Source organism: Cyanistes caeruleus, chromosome 1, assembly GCF_971803275.1.
Source record: "Cyanistes caeruleus chromosome 1, bCyaCae1.hap1.1, whole genome shotgun sequence".
NCBI classification, from domain to species: Eukaryota; Metazoa; Chordata; class Aves; order Passeriformes; family Paridae; genus Cyanistes; species Cyanistes caeruleus.
The window spans coordinates 95,849,276-95,870,538 of record NC_141701.1 but is presented as its reverse complement, the minus strand read 5'-3'; the positions used below and the strand labels follow the sequence as shown (position 1 = coordinate 95,870,538).

The following is a 21,263-nucleotide window of genomic DNA, read 5'->3' as shown; positions in this document are numbered from 1 at the left end:
AAACTTCCTGATGCAGACACCTTAAAGTAAAAAAGTTAACTGTTATGCCTACTTTATGCATAAAAATCCTTTTCTGTGCCACTATCAAAAGAATGCCTGCAGTAGGGATGTAAAACACAGCTTGCAACTACTAGGTGCTTCATTTATATATAAAAACCACTTCACACCTATCTAAAAACTTCGAAAATTTGAGAGGCTTTAATAAAAATCTCTATTAAAGACTATTTACTTCAGAGGAACCTCATGGATAGATACTTGTTTTGAACAAGCTCAGGGGTCAAAGTGCTAGTCCCTTCAAATACAATAAGAAAGCAAGAAGCATCATACTTGTTCAATACAAAGAAAAGACAACAATTACATTACAGCTGACAAATGAGAAAAGCATGTACTCATTCTTGCCAAGAGTTTTCTTGCCAGCTTCTCAGAGCAAACATTACCCATTTCAAGTCTTGCAGCCATGGTGAACTATTGCTGCATTAGGGCCCAGCTGTTCTCAGGTGGAAGCACTCCTGCAGAGACCTGACTGATCCAGGCTATGGGAATTAGGCTAAACAGCCAAGAGTGCAAGACAGTGAGGATAGCACACGGGTGGGTCTGCTCAAAAGTCAGGGCACAGTAAAGTGTGTTGTGAAGATTCTCCATGGGAACAAAACCTTCCTTTCTCAAATGGATGGAGGAGAGTTTTCTGGCCTTTAGAATACATGGCTTCCTCAGCAACAAGAAAACATGTCAAAGCAACATCAGGAACTACTAATGAAATACTAATGTCAGAAGACAATTATGCTTCCACTTGATCTTTTACCAAGAATACTTTAGAGGGAGGGAGTAAGGTATATATACAATGCTTCTGTAGCTTAACTAATCTTCAATAACAATCCAGTATAGAACTGCAAAACTTTGTTTAAAATTTAACACATAGTAACATCAAAACAAACAAATGTTTCCATGGAGATGACTACCTAAATAAATGCTCACAATGGATCCAAGGGCTGACGTCACCCAGGCCTGCCTGCAACCATAGCAACATGCCAGTGTAAACAGAAATATTTTTATTTTTCTATCTAATAATGTCATAGAATAGAAGTTTTATGGCAGTGCTTAAAACATATTCTTGCTGTGCTGAGTGGTAACACTTCTAAAATAAGAGCAGATGTATTTATATCAAGGCTATTACTATTACCATGTTAACTACATACAACAAGTGGAGTATGTGTATGGCATAGCTAACATATCAAATTTCCCAGAGCAGTTGTTGACCCTCAATAAACAAAGAAATTTAAGTTCCTAAGGCAACATGCTGGAATGTTGATCAGAGTTCAGTAGCATCTATTATTCTTGGGTGTTCTGCTTTCCTTAATACAAAAATCCTGAAGTTCTTAGACTGTTGTGTCTCACCATCTTGCTGGAATAAGAAGAATGCAGCCACATGTTGCTTTTCATACCAAATGCAGAACTCTTCAGTGCCCTTCTCCTCTGTCACCAATGACCTTGCTTTCTCCAAGGCAACAAGATTCAGTAAATCCATACTTGCACTCTGCAAGCAAAATACAAGACACACAGCCTACAAACTTTTAGAACTCCAGAAGAGTACCAGAAAAGAACCAGTTAATGAAGAAATTTTCCAAGAAAGCAGGTGTTTCAGCTACCAAAAGATGCCCCTGGAATTCCCACTGTCAGGAAAAACCATCCATCTTCAAATGCTATTCCATGCCTGCATATTGCATGTTTCTAAATTCAGTAGGCCCAGATTGCATTATCACTTTTCATTAAAAAAATACAAAAGAAAGATGTCTATATAAAGTTCAGAGAGTATGTGAAAAATTAATGATTTGAATGATCTAATATTACTAAGATATTCATGCTAAACTCCTACATTTTAGCAGAAACCTGAGGTACAAAGAAACTGAAGATATTATCATAACAAAAATTGTTGTAGTACTAGTTTTGGTCCTGTCACAAATACTTCAGATACACTAATTTACAAAAACTTCTTCTCCTGTAGAATATGACTATGACTTATTCTTTGTCTTCAAGTATGGCAGTGAATTAATGGACCAGTTAAAAAAATCACTTCCTATGAAGTATTTTCAGGATTTTTTTTTTTTCTTCTTAACAATCATGTAAGCTGTTTTTTTTCTGAGAAGAGGTTGCCTCATTTTTCCTATTTACAGAGAAAAGGTTTTCCTGGTACCAATTAGCAGAAGGGATTTTTACATAACTTTAAGCAAGTAACTTTAAGCTAGCTTTGAAATTAAAATTTACTCTGCAACTGGTGTTACTGTTTTACGTAGTCCACGGAACATACAAAGAGAGGAGTACAATGTCGCAAGTGCTGACCATGAAACTACAAAAGAGAAAGTTTACTGCATAATTACATTTACAGTTATGTACACTTCTGTTGGTTTTGCTGCAGTTTTTAACATTTTTCATCCCATAAGACATGGTAGAACTTTTGTCATTCACTCTTCACAATTTCCTTTGCTCTCCCAGGTACAGGATGCAGGGTAAGTTAGTGACATTGTAAGAGATGGCTTTATTGTGTGCTTTATAACCTAAAAAATAAGAGAAGTTTACTCATCTACTCATTACAGAAACAGCAGTCTATTCCAACTGCATTAATGCAATACAAATATTTGGCATAAATTTAGGTGTTTTAACTCTGGTCTCTAGGGATGCAAATCATAAATATTCATACATGTGGCTACTCTCGGAAAGGGGCTTTAGCTTTTCCTTTCAAGTAATTCCACTGCAAAATTCTTTGCTGCTTCATTTCTTGTATTTTCTGAGCTGACAATTTTAACAAACAAACTTATATTACAATCCACCAAATTGAAAGGATTTGTGGGACCCTAAAAATTACTGTTAAACAAAAATATTTGGGGGGGAAGGGGAGAGATCACCAAATTTACATATTTTCTTACCAAAGAATGTAATTCTAGAAATATTTTTTTCATGTCTACTGCTGTGGATTCTTTGCATTAGATTTCTTCTTATCCTGAAGTACATATAAATGTTGTGCTCTCATGAAGCCCTTCAGTAGACCTTTTATGCAAGATAAACAGACAAATTACATTTCAGTCTCACCTGACATCCTCATGCATTCTACACTTATTTTCTTTTTTGGAACAAAGGCTCAATGGAATTTCTGCAACCTTTATAACAATATTAAATTTAACTTTAAATGAACTAATCTCTGAAAGACAGACTCATAGGTCCCAGTTTTCAAGAAGTATCACAGACATTTAAAACCTACAAAAGTTTTGTTCACTTGGTTTGGCAGAGGTTGAGAGGGGTAAGTCTATAAAAATGTTCATTATTTCAGAGGTAAAATCTCTCCTAGAGCAGAGCAAGTTGCCAATCGGCAAATAGAATGTTATCTTTCAGTAGCTCTTAGGTAAATATATCTCTTACTAATTTTCTTTGTTATTTTACCCTATCAGCAACATTTAGTTCCTACCTATTTTGCCAGTATCTACTACTACTGGCAGAAGCCTGGAAAAGTTAGCAAGACAACAAATATAGGCTTTATACATAGTAACTCATGAATCCAAAAAACATTTCTACCAGATTAATTATTTTCTAGTGTCTGAACAGTATGTGCCATTGTCATAAACTCTAAGTATAGCTTGCTAGAAAACAACCCTGCTATGTACAGTTGCTTCCCATTAATAGAACCAACAGAAAATATATTTGGAAGTTCTAGCACAATGCTAGATGGCAATTGTAGTTGGGTATGGCAAACACTTTTTTCAAATGTTTGTTGCGTTCCCTGGCTAGCCTACAACTGCTAAAGTCCACCCCATCCCACTGAACCATTACTTTGGCTGATCATAAGAATCCCAGGCTGAAGCTAATCTTGTGAGACACACTTTAGCTCAGGAGTCCAAAACCAAGAGTGAACCATAAGCAGAATTCTTATTGAGGCATGGAAGCTGCACTTTGTACTTTTGGAGGGAGTTGAAGATTATTCTATAGTGTTTAAGGTTTTATACTTAACATATATAGGGAAAAACTTGGTATGTCAAAAAATCATAGAGCTCTGCTGGGAAAAAACTGCTTATAAAATAAAAATGAGTATGAGTTTATTATGTGAGTATGTCTGCTTTTATGCATTACTAAATCTATCATTATCCTTGAGCTTAGGGTTAAATGTGAAGTAAAAGAGAAAGCAAGGAAAAACAGCTGTCTGAACATGCTCAAGAAATCCTGTATACCCAGCTGATGCTTAACCCTCCTAAGCTGAGGCATATTACTAACACTTGAGTTCCTATAGCCATTAGATCTTCCCTTTTAAAACCTAAAATATCATATGTGAAATAAATGTGATCTAGACTAAAAAGACTTGCGACACATGCAGCCAAGAATAAAAATGTAAAAAAACCACAAAACCTGAACAGGTTTTTTGTGAACTGTGGAAGTATACCTACTGAAAGAATACATTCAAAAAATACAGACCTTCCTAATAAAGACAGAAAATTCAGCTTCCATATGTCACTTAAGCAATACAATTTAAAAATAAAATAATTTTAAAATAGAAGAATATATAAAATATATGTTACATGTACATGTCAAAGAATGAACAAAAAATTAAACAAGATACTTTTGCATTTGATGCAGCCATCTACTAAGCTATTAAATACTAGTGCTGGTTTTGGCTGGGGTAAAGTTTGTTTTCTTCCCAGTGGCTGGTGTGGGGCTGTTTTGGATTTGTGCTGAGCACAGGGTTGATAACTTAGAGGTGTTTTTGTTATTGCTGAGCAGGACTTGCACAGAGCCAAGGCCCTTTCTGCTTTCCATACTGCCACGCTGGCAAGGAATGGGGGGGGGTGGGGTGCTTGGGAGGAGACCAAGCCAGGACAAGTGACCCCAAATGACCAAGGGATATTCCAGACCACATGACATCATGGCTCAGTAAATAAAGTGTGAGGAAGAAGGAGGAAGAGGAGGGACCTTTGGAGTGATAGTGTTTGTCTTCCCAAGTCACTGTTACATGTGATGGGGCACTGCTCTTCTGGGGATGGCTGAACATCTGGCTGCCCAAGGGAAGCAGTGAATTAATTTCTTGTTTTGTTTTGCTTATGCGCATGGCTTCTGCTTTTCCTATTAAACTGTCTTTATCTCAACCCATGAGATAAAGCTTTTTACTTTTACTCAGCTTTTTACTCAGCTTTTACTCTAAATTCTCTCCCCACTGCTGCTGGTAGGGGAGTGAGCAAGTGGATGTGTGGGGTTTGGCTGCTGGCTGGGGTTAAACCAGGACAACTGGATAGAGAAAAAGATGGCATGCCTCTTCCCAGAGAAATGACAACACATAACAGAAGTCACAGGAGTGAACTCTGAGAAACTGCTGAACTAGTCCTCCCCCTCAAGAGACAAAGACAAGAATCCCCAGGCTGAGCCAGGAGCATTCAACAGCAGCAAGGGATTTGCTGACATTCCCCAGGAGTCTCAGCCACCTTACAATTCACTCCTGCACATCAGGACTGGATTCCTTCTGCCCCAACAATCACCAAACCTGATACTTCTTTGTAACTGCTAATGCTGTGCATCTGTTTATGCCATATCACAGGGTCATTCTGTCACTAAAGAGCCTAGAAACTGATATGAGAAAGTAGCAATAAGATTATATTTATCTACAGGAAATAAAGTTTTAAGCTGATGAAAGTCAAAGAAAACTTGAAAATATCATAGATCAAGAAAGAAACAAAACCTCACAGCGTAAACAACCATTTCAAATAAGCCAGTTCTCTGATGGTATATCTAACTCCATTACCACAACTTTCAAGAAAATACAAGTAGGGACTGATACAAGGACAAGAGGGTGAGAGTATGCATATGTAGTGTTTTCAGTTATCTAGATAAGATCCCCAAGGAGAAAAGAAACAAAGAAAGAAATAAATCAAATAAGTAAAGTCATTCTAACCATACATGTTACACTGGATAACTTTCAAGATTAAAGGTATTTTCTTCTCTTTCTCCACTTTGATGCAGTCTAAATGGGTAGTGCATGTAGCAAGATTTTCCAACTACCTTGCAAGCAATGCAGTTTGCATGTTCTCCCAGCATTACACCACAACAGTTGAGTACACAAGCCAAGTAAGTGTTCCTACAAGCTACAAGTACAATTAAGGGACGCCTTTTAAAAGCATGTCCCTCAGCACAATGATGTGTGAGACAATTTAAACAATTACTGTGGTAATAAAAGGCAGAAAAGACAAGATTATCATATCAGATGCCAGGGGAATACAAAAGGTGAAAATAATCTAATTTTACACATAAAGCAAAACTAAAAAAAAATATTTGGGGCTTAATACAGAACATGTCATAACAGATAAATTCCTTGTTAACATATTTCCTTTAATATCTTCTCTTAGATTTTACAAGTTTCTGACTAAGCCTGGTTTTTAACTGGGAAGAAAGTTTCACTAAAGCTCCAGTCACAAAAATAAGATCAGACAACCTAGATAATCCTAATTCATCACAGACAAGGGTCACCATCCCATATTCACCATCAGTCTGTCACGGTCCTACACTTCAAGCCTGAGCTGGTATTGTGCTAGACATCATGATTGTTGTTAGAATATTGACTTTTAGTACATATCCCACCTTAGCCTCAAGTCCTCTGAGGCCAAGCTTTGGCAAGATCATCCTGACATCCTGACTTCATCCAGATATCTTTTATGAAACACTGACAGCACTTACTGCAGTCCAGTTTATTGGAATAGCCCGCATTTATCCTGATCACATCCTACTCTTTGTATAGAATGACACCTGTGAAACTGAAGTCAATTTTAGATAACAGATCAGAAGCTGAAAGCTGTATCTTCAAATCAAGCAAGAAAATCTTGTAAAGGAACAAGAAAGAAATTGACTTTGTCAAATACAGTTTCACAACATCAGAAGCAACAGAAGGTAAATTTAGATGGTGCCTACAAAATATGGGGTGAGGGGGGGAGGGAGACAATGAAATTATGGGTAAAATGAACTTACTTGATTTTACTGAAGACAATGTCAACATCTGTGGTTGTCACATTCTTCCCATCTATGATATGGCAGTCCTTACATAGCTTTGACCAGTTCTTCCCATGCATTTCTTTTCCTGTAGCTCTCGTATCACCATGGATGGCAAATTTTCTAAAGGCCTCTTCCAGAGCACTTATCTCTCCTGCCGCAGCTCCCTCAGAGTTTGAATCAGATAATCTTTTTGCTGGTTTTGCTGATTTGTCAGCCATTGTGCTACAAAGAAAAGGAGGGTAAACTTATTACATTAATTTGCACTAGATTACTTTCAATCTACATGCTAGAATCCATGTCACAACATACGAAGTCCATATGAAGAATAAACGGTCTGTAAAGTTAGCAAGAACTCACTACCCTCCACCATCAGTCTAAGCAGATAACTATGTAACTCTCTGCCCATCTGGGGAAAAAATTCTAGTACATTAAAAATTAAAAAAATAAATATAAAAAAAAAAAAAGGAGGGCAAGAAACCAGGGACACAAAACTAGTTACACCATCATTACATCAGCCATCAAAAGAATACTTAGTATTTGTTCCTTTTTTTTTCTTAAATAGCAATCATCACAGTCACTCTGTTGATTTGAATAGAAGTATGTTCTTTAAACCACAGGCATTACTATGTACTTGTATTTCTGAAGGAAAAATAAACATCACTCTGTTTTCTGGACTTTAGCTTTTAGTTTGTTTTTTTTTTTTTTAACTGAAAAATCGAGTACTTCTGAAATGCAGTAAAAATATTAATGTTAGAACCCTTACGTTACATTATGTAAGGGCTAACAAGTACATGATAAGTCTCTCCTGTTATCCAGACCATTTATTTCTCAAGTTTATGTCCAAAGAACTGTAGCTGTGGAATTCATTTGGAATGAACATATCCATGACAGAGGCATACTGAGAAGGGATGTCATTACTGCAGACAAGAACTTTCTTGACTACTCCAAGTACATATAGTATAGGTTTGCCTTTTAAATGAAACCTTAACTGAACAACAGGATACTATTTTCAGGTCTCTTCATAAAAAAAACCAAATCATGAAGTGTTAGAAGCATGTCACAGAAACCTCATGCACTCTTGGCATGGCAGAAGTAGGAGGCACTTAAGAGCCTAGGCACAAGGTACACTGTCTGCCTGCCCCAACAGCTGCACACAGACTGTTGCCACAGTCACATCGGTGCTGCTGCTACAAAGTTTTAACCCACAAAGATATGGTTCAAGCGTCAGAAATCTGCAAATGCTAGATGGGGGCTGGAAAGCCAGTCATACTCACCTACCCGTTCTTCCAAAGTCCCAGCTGTATGTAAGACATGATTAATGCATGTAGAGATTGGTAGGTATTTCTAGTTAAGGTTTTATTTCTTCATCAGATAGGAAGTTCTTTTGGTTTATATACTGTACATCAGTACAAATGGCTCAGCAAGGGAGAGTTTTAAAATTCTACCTCTATCCTATATTGTTTAAACTCTGTCACTCAAACAAGCAAGACATACCCTTTCCTGCACACTGTAACAGAACTAACCATAACTATTTGCTACGCAGCAGTTATTGCTAAGCTTTTAAATTAGAAAGAATCTTTTGATTAAAAACATACTAAAAGGACTTTTGTCCTTCACACTTGAGCAAACATAGCATGGCCAAAGAACTATTGCCTCTTTTGAAAACACTCACGTAAATGCTTAAATCCCTTGCCATATACTAAGCCTGGGCATCCTTCTGTTTTGTTTACACAGCCAGCACAAGTTTTGGTCAACAAACCAAAATGCTAAATTATAATTAATATGACAGAAATTTACTACCTGTAGCCTGAGAACTGTATGTGCATCTATGAAATAAAAAGAGAAGTACAGAAGGGAAAAAATAGTTTGAAAATAGCAAGTTCATTAAAGAGTTTAAAAAGTAACCAATTCCCATTTCTATTTCCTTTGCATTTTACCTCAGAAGACTGATCTGAAAGTATCCCAACACTGAAACTCCAAAACAAAAACCATGCACAGTAAATTGCAAGCTACTACAAACATTACAGATACATATATATTTACTAAATTTTGTCTAGATCAAATCTTCTGTTTCATCAGGCTACATTCTTTTGCTACCAAAACAGTAGTAAGAAAAAAACCAAAAAATACTATTGACACAATATATGCAAAGAGTATTTCATTAAAAATCAGATCATGAAGATCTGTAATGTACCTCTATATTCAAGGAAGCCTGACTTCCAAAAGCAGAAGTCTCATCCAAGTTTGTACCATTTCAAATCAACTGGAGCTGGACTATAGAGACAGAAATTTTCCAAGCTAATACTAACTGGCTAGAGAAAGAGAGTACAGATCAGCAAAAAACAAAGTCTCTGCAGCATATTAAAAAACAAAGTTACCTTCATATGCAAGAAATGGGACAGGACAAGGTGGGAATTTGCCATGGCAAGGTATGTATGGTTTGCATCAAATTGTAATTTTATCTTTTGGCAAATAAACTTTCTAAGAAATGTTCAAAGATAGCTCCTTCTTGCTCTTAGCAGTTCTCTTAAGAAGTTATACTCAGAGTAAGTATCTTTAAAAGATAGAACAATAGCACAGTTTACAAGCTATAAACAAGAAAACACCCACGCAACTCTGTCTCATCTGAAATTGGAGAACATAACTATGTGCCTACATTTTTAAGTTTCTCCTGAACAAAATCTTTCCTTAGCCAGTGTCAGTACCTCGCTGGCCAATTTTCCTTAATGATTTTTTGCCTATAACCATATCTCAACTTTGCACAGCACAGCAAAATCATGTTTTACTATCTTATACAGTCTTTAATATGATAGCTGTATCAACTGAAAAGATTTCTTACCTTCTGTAGTTAATAAATTTCAACTTTACAAATAAATTTAAACTTTATAGACCTGTTATAGGAAAAATGCTCAAAGGAACATAATTGGCCTTCAGAAAGGTAGTTTCCAGACTTACTTCTCTCACTTATTAATAAATGGACTTTGTGTTGGGGTGGTTTGAGTAGTTCTGGATCAGGCAGAGCAGACACTACAGAAAAGGCATTAGTTTTGAATGGTGAAATCTGGTATGCAAAACAGACTCATTTCAAATAAATCCTTGCCATCTAAAGCAGAAAGTCAAGGAGAGATTAAAACCAGGGCTGTGCAGTGGTTGCCAAATATTATCATGGACACTCCTTGTTGAATCATAATTACAGTTTACTTGTTAAAATCCTATGTAATAGCATTAAACGTATTAAAAAGAAGCTACCTGGATTTATGAAAAAATATCTAGTGTCAATTTAAACTTTTATTTCTAAACACTACAAACAACACAGTGTGAAGAGAACTGTATTTATTAACATACTGTAATTAGAAGGTAAAGAACTGCACAACACAGGATGTGACATGAGACTTTGAATGGGCTAGCTCTTTTAACTTTTTTTTGTGATTAAAGATAAGGAAGGAGATCATGTCACGTTGAAGAAATGTTCTCTCAAATGGAAATGAAGCATAACCTATTTGACAAAAATTCAAGATCAAATGCTGCTTTGAGTCTTCCTTACCCTTTTTCCTGGACAAAGGAATACAAAGGAGCTTGGTAGATTCTTCTAGAAGTAAAGATTAGGAGTAATTTGGGGCAGGGCCATAGCAAGATGATTGGTCAAAGACAAAAGAAAGTGATTACAATACCAAATCTAAAATTCAGTACAACAAAATTAAGCCACTGATCAAAAGCACGAGCTGTGTAGATGCCGACTACAATTACAGCTAACCAAAGAAATGCCTTTCATCACTATCCAAAAAGTCTAATATGTACACAATTGCACGATACCAATTTCCAGAGCCAGCAGAAAGAAGGAAGGTGGGACTAACCACCAATACAATTCTTTCCAAATACTGCATGCTCCAACCAATCAGGTCCACATCATCAAAAGCAGCCAGATAAGAAAGAGGTACAAGCAGATGCTAGAGTTTAGGAGGTTTATGAAATAACTATCCCCCCAAAAAATGGAGTTTCAGAAACCCACAGAAAACTTAGACAGTCAGGTGTAGTGTTATAAACTGCTGTAGTCTGTGTCCTTTGGTAACATGAAAAAACAGTCTTGTCCCATCCCTCACTTTGCAATAGGTAGATAATACAGTACATTACACAGAGATTAAGCCAGGGATCAAACTAACTCATGTTAACTGATGTCAGCCACTGACTTGATGACTATCTTATGCTAAGTAGACTGAAAGTGCAGATCTGTGTTCTCAGCACATGCCTAACCCACTAGAAAAAGTTTTCTAATATCAAACTTCCTTTTAGCCAGAGACTAGAATATATACTCATCTGCAGACAAACAGCTGGGAGACCTCCACTATATAAAGGCACTTATTAACCTGTATTCTTCAAAAAAGATGGGACAAGGAGTTACTGTTTCTGTAAATTTCAGTTGTCAATTTCTAGAGCTGTGTGAATACCCAAAGCCTCAGTACTGACCAAATGCCAACTCCACTGAAGGATTTATATTAATTTACACTCCTTCACTTATCACACCCACTCTAGGTGTCAAAAATTGCAGGAATTCTGGTTTAGCACTAGATTTGTGGGAATTTGTGGGAATTGCTCTTAGAAGCAATCTATCTCTCAGCAGCAAGGAAGACTTACTGAATCCCAGAGTATTTTTTCCAATAATTTCAGAAGCTTATGCAACTCTTTGAATATGCATGTATCCTACCAGGTCAGAATGCATGACAACAACTTTCCTGCCCTGACCCTGACAACTAATTCATGGCTTATTTGCTCAGCAGAAAGCTTAGTATTTGTAACACAAGTTATCATCGCTGCCAGGCCACAATTAGGGCAACCAAAGGAGAGGGATGAAGAAACACGTCTGTTCTGCTGCCAGCATTCAGAACATCATGAGCACCCTGGGACCCATATCCTACACTACTTTAATTATTAAGGTCACATAAAGCAGATATGTGAGTACAATGACTACTCTAAGAACCAATGTTCTCTGACTTGATAAAGGAAATAAAAATACAATCTCACTAGCTGCAAATCTATTAAAGCCCTTTAGGATCTCCACATCAAAAAACTGTTTTCTACATACATATAAAGCAGGGTACAAAAATCTCAATGCCTATTTTTTTTGGCTATACCATGTACTTTTTCATCTGCTTAGTCTAGCTCACCTCTAATAGCTTTCATTTGCATCAAGTTTTAAACAATGTCAAAAAGCAGTTTTAATGGTAGTCATCTCACAACATCAACTTCCGTGGAAACGAGTATGAGTGTACCTGTCTAAAACAGTTACTAAAACTACACCACAGCATTATTACAGCCTCAGATACATTCATGTATTAATGGAAAAGGCACTGTATTTTAAAACAGTACATTCTTTAGAATACTTACAACCAAGAATTTGCTAAAATGAGGTCAAAAGTCAGTCTAGCGTGAACTAAGGGGTCACTTATTTCCCAGATGTAATACCCACCTCCAGTGCAACCTGCAACATGACAACACAGGACTCCAAAGTTATGGTTACACTGAGAATCAAGGCCATCATCTAGCTCACAACCAAAGTCTGCAGCATAAATTCCTCAGGCTCCTACAACCTAAAATGCACTGTCTTTTCAGTGTCTCAGTCTTATCCCTGACACCTCCCTAATTTCTTAACCCTTTCTACCATACACCCCAGACAATTAGTTTTATATGTTTCCATATGTATTTTTATATCTTCAGTGTTACCTGTTTTCACCTTCCATTATCCTGCTGATTTTTCCTACCCACCAAGTGTTGGTAAGCATGCAGATGCTTAGGACACAATTTTTATCAGAATATATTACTGCACTGTTGGTAAAACTTATCCAATGCATCACAAACAGTTGCCATCCAAAATGTCTTCAGACCTTCTAGCTTTTTCAAGTAAATTCAAGTAAAAAAGCTAATTCAAGTAAAAAAGAAAGCAACTTTTCAATGAGCATAGGAGGTACTATTTTTATAAGTTAATTGAATTCATAATGAATTATGAAACTGTGCAAGGCATTTGAATTTGCCTGACTGCATCTGGTTTATTTTAGTACTTGATCCATCTTCTCCTTGTTATAAAAACTTAACAAAATTGCAATGAAAGGGAATTCTCATTTATTTTCTCTCTGTAATTATTTATGCCAAATAAAAACAGCAGAGACAAAGTACAGCAGATGGAATCTTTTTCCCACATTTCTGAATAAACATTCAAGCTTAGGGAAGGATAAACAGACGGAGAAATGCAACATCCTCCTAATAAAAAGCAATGCTTTCGATCACTCTTAAAGCTTCCCTTAAGCTTCCTTCACAGCTACCTGTAGGAACCAGAGTTAAGGCATTTCTCTTCAGAGATGTGCTCTGATTATATTTCTCCACACATGATGCTGAAGTGAATGACAGCCATCCATTTTCCCTAGCATACAACACAGAAGGCAAATGTGCAGAGACCACTGCAAAACAAGCAAAGCTAACAATTCTATCTACAGTTAAACCCGTCTTTACCTAAAGAAAATGAAATCCTTTTGCAGGCTTTATGAGGAAGAGCATGGCTGAACCTTGAGTTCTCTTAAGAATATATGTGAATTTAGCATTATGGATAAGGGTAAGGCTGGCCAGATCATGCAGATACATTCAGACCTTCAGCAGAACACAGAGTAATAGAAAGGTACCTACTTAACCTGTCTAATGTTTCTCTTCAGCAAAACAGTATTTCAGACTGTGAACATATGCCATCACATATGCCATTAAAGGATCTAACTTAGAAAACACAGTAACAAGCACAGAGGTTACTCTGACTGCTGACAAATTATTATTACTGTTGTATTTCTGAAAACTATTGTTATCCAGCTAGTTACTTCTATAATGTCACTTGAGATACAAAACAAAGTTTAGTTCTTGGTAAATTACACTCCTCCATTTTGAAGAACCACTTCATAAATATCACCTCTCTATATCAACAAAGCATTTGTACACAGACAGACAAAATTTTATCAGTAATAGATCTATTGCAACTTCTTTTAATAAACATGTTCACCTGACAACACTTAAAAGTACACAAAAATTCTCTATATAGCTAACTCTTAACTAGTTCCACAATATCGTGTAATACCACTGTGTCACTTACAAAAGATTTTAACTAACATAAATAACGCATCCACAACTTGTGCATGTACTGGTGAACCCTTATTATGCTTTTTTTTCATCATGCCACTACTCCATTTGAGAGTTCCACTTTCTGAGTATTCATCCTAAGCTCTGCCGGGCTGCTGTAATTGGTAGATGAATAACCTGGACACAAACATTCTGCAATTTCACTCATGGGCAAGGACACAAGCCAGTGTCTAGAACCGCCTTCAAAGGAGAAACTGAATATGACACCAACAAAAGCACAACAAAAGAGAAGATTCAACTGTTTAGATGAGATACATTTTCATGGTGTATCAAAAAAAGACTTGGAATCACAGATCAGAAAAGAGTGAAAGACAACGGCTGCTCTCCACAGTAGTTAGTCATACAATTAATTTACAGCCCCAAATAACATGCTGGGCCTGTCATCACCTTAGGATCAGTTGAGTGCAGGTTCAAATACAATTGTAGAGCTTGCTTAGCCTCATTCCTTAGTACAATGTACATTGTATCCTCTCATCCACCCCACACAAACCAGACTCTGCCTGGAACTTCCACCAAACCCTTTCAAAATAATTCTGGAAAAGCCATAGGTAATGAAGATCCACTCCATGAAAGCGGATCAAAGATTGTACAGAAAGATCACTTCTAACCCCAGGAAGATGGGGGACTTTGAGTACGACCCATAAGTAAAAGTATCTAGAGAACCAACTATTGACAGGGATGGAATTAGATCTAAGAAAAACTGAGCTAACAGAGCCTTGAAAGCACTGTAAGATTTAGTAGTCACAAAGCACCACCTCTGATCAAAGAAAGGAAGATGACATAAGAGATGCAAAATCATGAGACAAGATGTTTTACCATAAGACACTTTACAAATTACACTGGTGGAATTCTTGAGAGATCCAAAAACCTGAATGAATCTGAGAAACTGAATCACCTACTAAATGGCTCTTTACTGACAAAGATATTAAAAAACTCAACAGTTGAAAATTCAGACTACACTAGTGCAAATCAGAAATATGACTTCCTCATGAAGAGACAATCAACCATGCCAGGTACTAAAGGTAACCCAAGAATAGCTGCAAATACTTCACATCCTCATGTCCACATATTAGACTGCCTTTAATACAAAAGATATATTTAGTCAAGTGTCTCTGAAAGACAGACTTTTACCAAATGTAGGTTATTGCTCTCAATATAACTAATACATGAATCAGGTTAGACCGTATAAAGTTCCCTCATGTTCTTAAAATCTGCTACTTCACTTTTGTCTCAATCCATGAAAATAAACTAACCTTTAAGTACAGATTTTTTGCAACCACCCACAGCCTGGTCCTAAATAAGAAGGGAAATACTTCCTTTGCTAAATCAGTAAGTTCTTTCACATCCATATGTACTTCTAAGATGCAGTATTTGGGTACTCCTTCCAATACTCAAATCGGAAGAGACAGGCTTAAATAGGTTTGGTTTTAAATTAAAAATAAGCAGGGTCATCAACAATGAAAAAATAATTTTGTGAGCAAAATCTCTAAGATTTTCACTACAACTGCAAGAATTTTCTTAGCACCGATCCAACAAAACACCATTTAAGAACTTGGACTAGGACTGCAACCCTCATAGATTCAAGCAAAACTGTTACCTCACTGATTTTTTTTAACTTCAAGTTTCTCTGTGTTCATTTGATCAAATGCTCCCAATATATGAACACTGACAAAGAAGCATGCTCCTAAGATTAGCCAAACTGAGCAAAAATTAACTTCAAGTGATTATTTAAAACAGTTACACTGCAGATTCGTTTTTATCTTTTCACCAACCACATAATGCATTGAACCTTTGATCTGTAAACTCTTAGCTGCCACCTCTTGGGTTTCTATCCAGGACAAGGTAAACTCATACCACAAACTCAGAACACTACAAGGCAGGAGAAGGGTGAGGAGGAAAAGAAAGAGGGAAACTTTAGACAACTAGCAAGAGTTGAGAGCCTAAGCTTCTCCACAGCTGCCTCAGAGTCCTGACAGAGTTAAGAATCCTTCTTAGCAGCAACAAAGTGAATTGCCCACCCACCACATGTAACAACTAACAATAAATAAAAACTTCCCATCTGTTTTGATGGACATACCACTGTGAGCCAAGAAAGCTGAGTAGCACATAATCAGTCTGTTCTGCTCTGTCACCACTTGAGATAAACACCCACTCAGGAAGAGTGTTCTGAAACCTGAGCAGGATACGCATACTTGTCCTGTAACACATGTACAGTCCCTTGGTACTTGAAGACGGTATTTATATAGGGGTATTTTACCAGTAATGTCCTCTCAATGAACAGTTCCTTTCATCACTATTCCAAAGTATCCAAATAACCTGTCTACGATGAAATGGGAAATTCTTGCAGTACTTCTATGTATGGGCAATTTGGGATGGGCAGAGTGATGTGTTCATTCACGTAAGTCTTTTAGCTAAAGGTGTAGTTATTATGTATTTCTAAGGGGGTTAGGCACATGAAGGGGATGAGATTAAGAAAGAGCTAGAACAGCTTATAGAAAACACTGAGGATAAAGAAAAACAACATGAAATACAGGGGAAAAAATGTTCCTGTATAACTGGAATTTGAAATGAAAACTCCATTTCAAAATTTTAAACTATTACCTTAAATTTAGAAAACTGTAAAAATTAGGTAGTCTGAAGTACAAATTTTTATATGGGGTTGATGTAGATTTTTTTAACCTTAATTTTCAGCATTTAGTCAAGTTAGATACATTTCAAAATCCCCCAAACCCAAGCCATTCACATGTCCCAAGGAAAACCCTCAAAGAACAGTGGGAGTCTTAAATTAAGTTCTACAATCCCCTTCGCTATTACACGAGAATGAGAAAGTACACAGCTGGATAAAACACACACATACCAATGTACCCTTCTTAACATCAGCTTGAATTATCTTTTGCACCACTCACAGTTCCTTGCTCTTTATTTAGGATCATAATATTTAGGGGGTCATGCCAAACTCTTTGTTCCATTATACTGGACATAGCACATTAGTAAAGGTCCCTGACCACAGCCTCCAGACACTATGGCAATACAAACAGTAAGCAAAATATTTCCTTTCAACTAACCAGCAGATACTTCTAGAAGCACTCATGTCCACAGCAGTCATGCCAGTACAGCAGAGAAACAGTAGGTGTGGAAATCATATACCTGCATTTAATTTCAGTTTGGCACAGCATAAAAATGGATTTCAGGGGTAGACAAAAACAAACTTTGTTGTTTGCTGAAGAGAATCTATTCCATTTATGCAAGCCTATAAGCAGTATGCATGTACAAATAAAAAGGACATGACATCACTGAGTGACTGACTATGCCGCAGAATGACTGCTCTTGCCTCAATACTTGAAATATATACAATAATATATAAACATAGAGAGATAGATGCATGTGAGTATGGTGACATCCTCACACTGGAGACTTACATAACTGAAGTATGTAAAGTAATAAAAATATCAGGTATTATTTTAATTTGTATTTTAGCTTATCACCTGAAAGCAAGTTATCAAGGTTAAACATTGTATGGCTTATTATCTGAAGCACTATGAGATATACTGAGTACAATAAATTGCTTCTATCTATAATGCCAATACACTTAACATAAAATGACATAACTGACTGCCTCACTCTTTGAAAGAGCCTTATTTTATTTTTTCAAAGATACAAGAGGCAAAAATAGCTTCTATCACACAGCTGCCTCCAGAAAGTAACCAGAATGAATATATCTACTTCAAAAATTAAATGAAAATACATTATTTTTCACCACAGTAAAGACACAGATTAAATATGACACAGAAACAACTACTTGCTGGATGTATATTTCCATTTATAAATATCTTTTCTTAGATTTACAAGGGTCAAATGCAAGCACTGCAGGAGATTCCTATGTGAACTTTATCTGCAATATGATCCTTGCATGGCATGCTGTCTAAGCATTACACTGTACTATAATATTGGACATACACTTCAGCAGTTACAAATGATGGACTATTTAAAAGCATATAACTGTGACCCAGAAATGTACAAAGGCATTCAAAACAGCATTTTATTCTGGATTTGGGAGATGAAAGGTTGAATTGGGATAGGGTCTCTAAAAACATAAAGAAGTGACTCATCACTAAAGGATTAAAAAAATAGCCATTGCCATTTAAAAAATAAGTTGTATAGGTTTGATAAACAGTGATGCTATTTTAAGCCTATGATTATGAAAGTGTATAGGTATCTCTTTGGTTTTCCCCAAGGTTTTCACAGCACTAGAGGAAAAAAAGCCCCAAACCTTAATGTTTTATTATCATGCCAACCCCTTCCAACCCATCTAAAGCATGCTATTTAATGATGCTAGCTGAGAAAACAGTGGGATGGCTCAGTAACAGTCTCACATCATGTGTTTCATTTCAGGCTGGGGCTTGGGTTTGCTCCTCCTCTTCATTTCAAATAAACATGAGGAGTTATGCAACCCTCCGTAAAATCCAAAAAAAAACTGTCCCCTCCCAAACCTGCCCATGTAGAGCCTGCAAAACATGAACAGGAAAACTGGTTGTCAGCAGCATCTCCTATATGATTCGAAGCTGTCAGCGTTTAAGATGCTATTTACATGTGCATTCAGCACCTTGTGGCATATACCCAACTTCCCCTTGGAATAACTTCACCAACGTACAAGAGCTAGGACTGAAGGAATATTTACAAACATTGGTGATCTGGTGAAGGAGGCGTTGTATTTATTTTCAAACGAGCTAGCCGGGGTTACTGATTAATTCACAGGATTTTGTCTCGTCCTTGTTTTCCATGCCGGAGTGCATGGCTGTATACCATACCTACGGGTATTACCCCGCAGGCGCTAAATGGGCTCCCGCACCTGATGCTGGTTTTGTGGAGGACGCTATAGAGCAGCGGCTCTCGAAGACGAAGCTCCTCCAGCTACCGCTTGGAGATTTCAAGGAAAAAGAAATAAGGAGAAAAAAAAAAAAAAAAAAAAAAAAAAAAAAAAAAGAAACTGCAAATAGCCTCTCCACATCGGTCTCCATAAAAGGGGACCGCTGCCTCTACACGAGCGCATGAAGCAGCAGGGGCGCTGAGGCTTTGTTGTTGACTGCGGAGCATTCGGCGTGTGTGCGCAAGGTGGCTCCTTCCCGGCTCCGGGAGCCGCCCGCGGGAGCAGCGCGGGGCTCGCCAGCCGCCCGCAGCCAGCCTCCAGCCTCCAGCATCTCCCAGCCACGGACCTGCTGCCGCCGGGAGCCGGGAAGCCGCCCGGGTCCCACGCTGGCTGCGGCCGCGCGTCCCTCCTCGATGGCGATCGGGGGATGCGGCTGCGGAGCCCATCCCCACGGCAAGCAAAGGCGCGCGGCTCCGCGCCGATCCCCGCCGGCCCCTTGTGCCCGGTTCCCGGAGGGCAGCGCAGAACACCGGGGACACAGCACGGAGGTGAACCCCAAGGAGGGACGCGGGGCCGCGGCGCGCAGCCCCCCGCGGGCGTTACATAACGACGGCGGCGGCGGCCGCGCCGGGCTGGGCTCGGGCGCCCCTCCGCTGGGAGCAGGCGCTGGGAGGGGGCACCGGAGCCGCCAGACCCCCGCCAGCGCCCCCTCCCCTCACGCCTTCGGCAGCCGACCGGCGATCGATTAACGGCGCGATGGGAAGGAGGGAGCGGGCACGGCACACGACACGCATCCCCGTCGGAGCGGCGCTCGCCCGGCCCGGCCCGGCCCGGGAGTGGCACCCGCACACTCACCGCCGGCTGTGGAGTGCGGCAGGTCTGGCAGAGCTGGCCCGGCTCCGTCCGGCGCCTTCGGGAGCAGCCGCGGGTGTCCGCAACCAGCGCGGCCGTTGCAGCGGCACCGCCCCCCCCGCGCGGCCATTGGCGGGCGCGCGGCGCCGCCCGCCCGCCGCGAGCGCCCATAGGCGGCGCGCGCCGTCCGGCCGGGGCCGCGCCCGGTCCCCGCGCGCCGGCTGAGGGGCCGCGCGGCCGCCGCCGCCTTACATGGGCGGCTGGTGCGGCCACGGGCCCCGTTATCCGCGTTATCCCCGTTATCCCCGTTATCCACATTATCCCTGTTATCCCCGTTATCCCCGTTTGCTCTACTGCCCGGAGCGCGGCGGCAGGTGCGCGGCGGCAGGCGGAGCCTCGCCCTGCTCGCGCATCCCGTGCCACCCCTTCCCGGTAGACCAAGGGTACCAATGTCCTCCTGGGTCCTGCCGCGCTCTGGGAGGTTTGGGCCGGGGTGGCCGCTCGGCTGTGCTTGAAGCTGGGATCGTCGACGTAAATGAAAACCATGTGGCAGACTGGGCTGTGAGGTGCAGCGGGCGCTCAGTAAAAGCCTCACCTTCCCTTAGCTTGCTTCTCGCCTGGGAGCAGTGGAGAGGCGCAGCCACAAACCTACTCTAGAGCAATCCCATCCAAAATCCCAGAGCACAGACACAGTCCAGGAGTCAGCAGGAATCTAGTCAGCCATTATGCGCCATCATTTGTGAATTTATAACCAGAGTCCAATGACCCTGCGGAGTTTGGTGGACTGTAACTTGATTGCTGCTGGGCTGGAATGAAGTTAAAGCAATCTACCTGCAGTCGTGAGGGAGAAGAGCAAAATACTAACATTGCATAATGGATTCTCAGTTTTTCACGTGCAGGGCATATATATGGCTAATTTTTTAATTGGTTATATACCTATACTTGCCTCAGGATACACAATATGTTACGGACTATTATAAAATTAGCTTATAAACTCTGATTCCAGTAACTTAAAGCAATTATTGAAATTATCCAGAATGTCATAATGGGACTTTAAAGAGCCCTTCACATTAGGGTTGAGTTTGGCTGCAGCATGAATGAAGGCTTTGTAGTAGTGTAGGGCAAATGAAGCTGTGATCTCTCATAAGAGCAAAATCAATGTCATCTGCAAACACCTCCAAGTCCTTGTCCCTAGGGCTGCTCAAAATCCCTTCATCCCCCAGCCTGTATTGGTATTCAGCAATGAAACTAAATGTGTTCTTGGTAGGCACAGACATACATGCTCATTTCTGTAATACATACATGCATACACGATGGACAGCTACACAGATCAATACAGCCACAAAACACTGAGCATTCA

The 21,263-nt window shown here is 39.3% G+C and overlaps 1 protein-coding gene across 3 annotated transcripts in view; it reads right to left on the bottom strand.

Moving 5' to 3' along the window:
• Positions 1-20,086, bottom strand: part of TPPP (tubulin polymerization promoting protein) — a 70,482-nt gene extending 50,396 nt beyond the window's left edge. Inside the window, exons 1-2 of one of the 3 annotated variants that reach the window (XM_086843513.1) lie at positions 19,907-20,086; positions 6,991-7,236 (exon numbers count right to left, since the gene is read on the bottom strand). In XM_086843513.1, coding sequence (XP_086699639.1) covers positions 6,991-7,232 — 242 coding nt within the window. In that variant the 5' untranslated portion in view covers positions 7,233-7,236; positions 19,907-20,086. The remainder of the gene's footprint in view (positions 1-6,990; positions 7,237-19,906) is intronic. The other 2 variants (XM_086843529.1, XM_086843519.1) reach the window with 2 other exon arrangements.
• Positions 20,087-21,263: the final 1,177 nt, after the last annotated feature.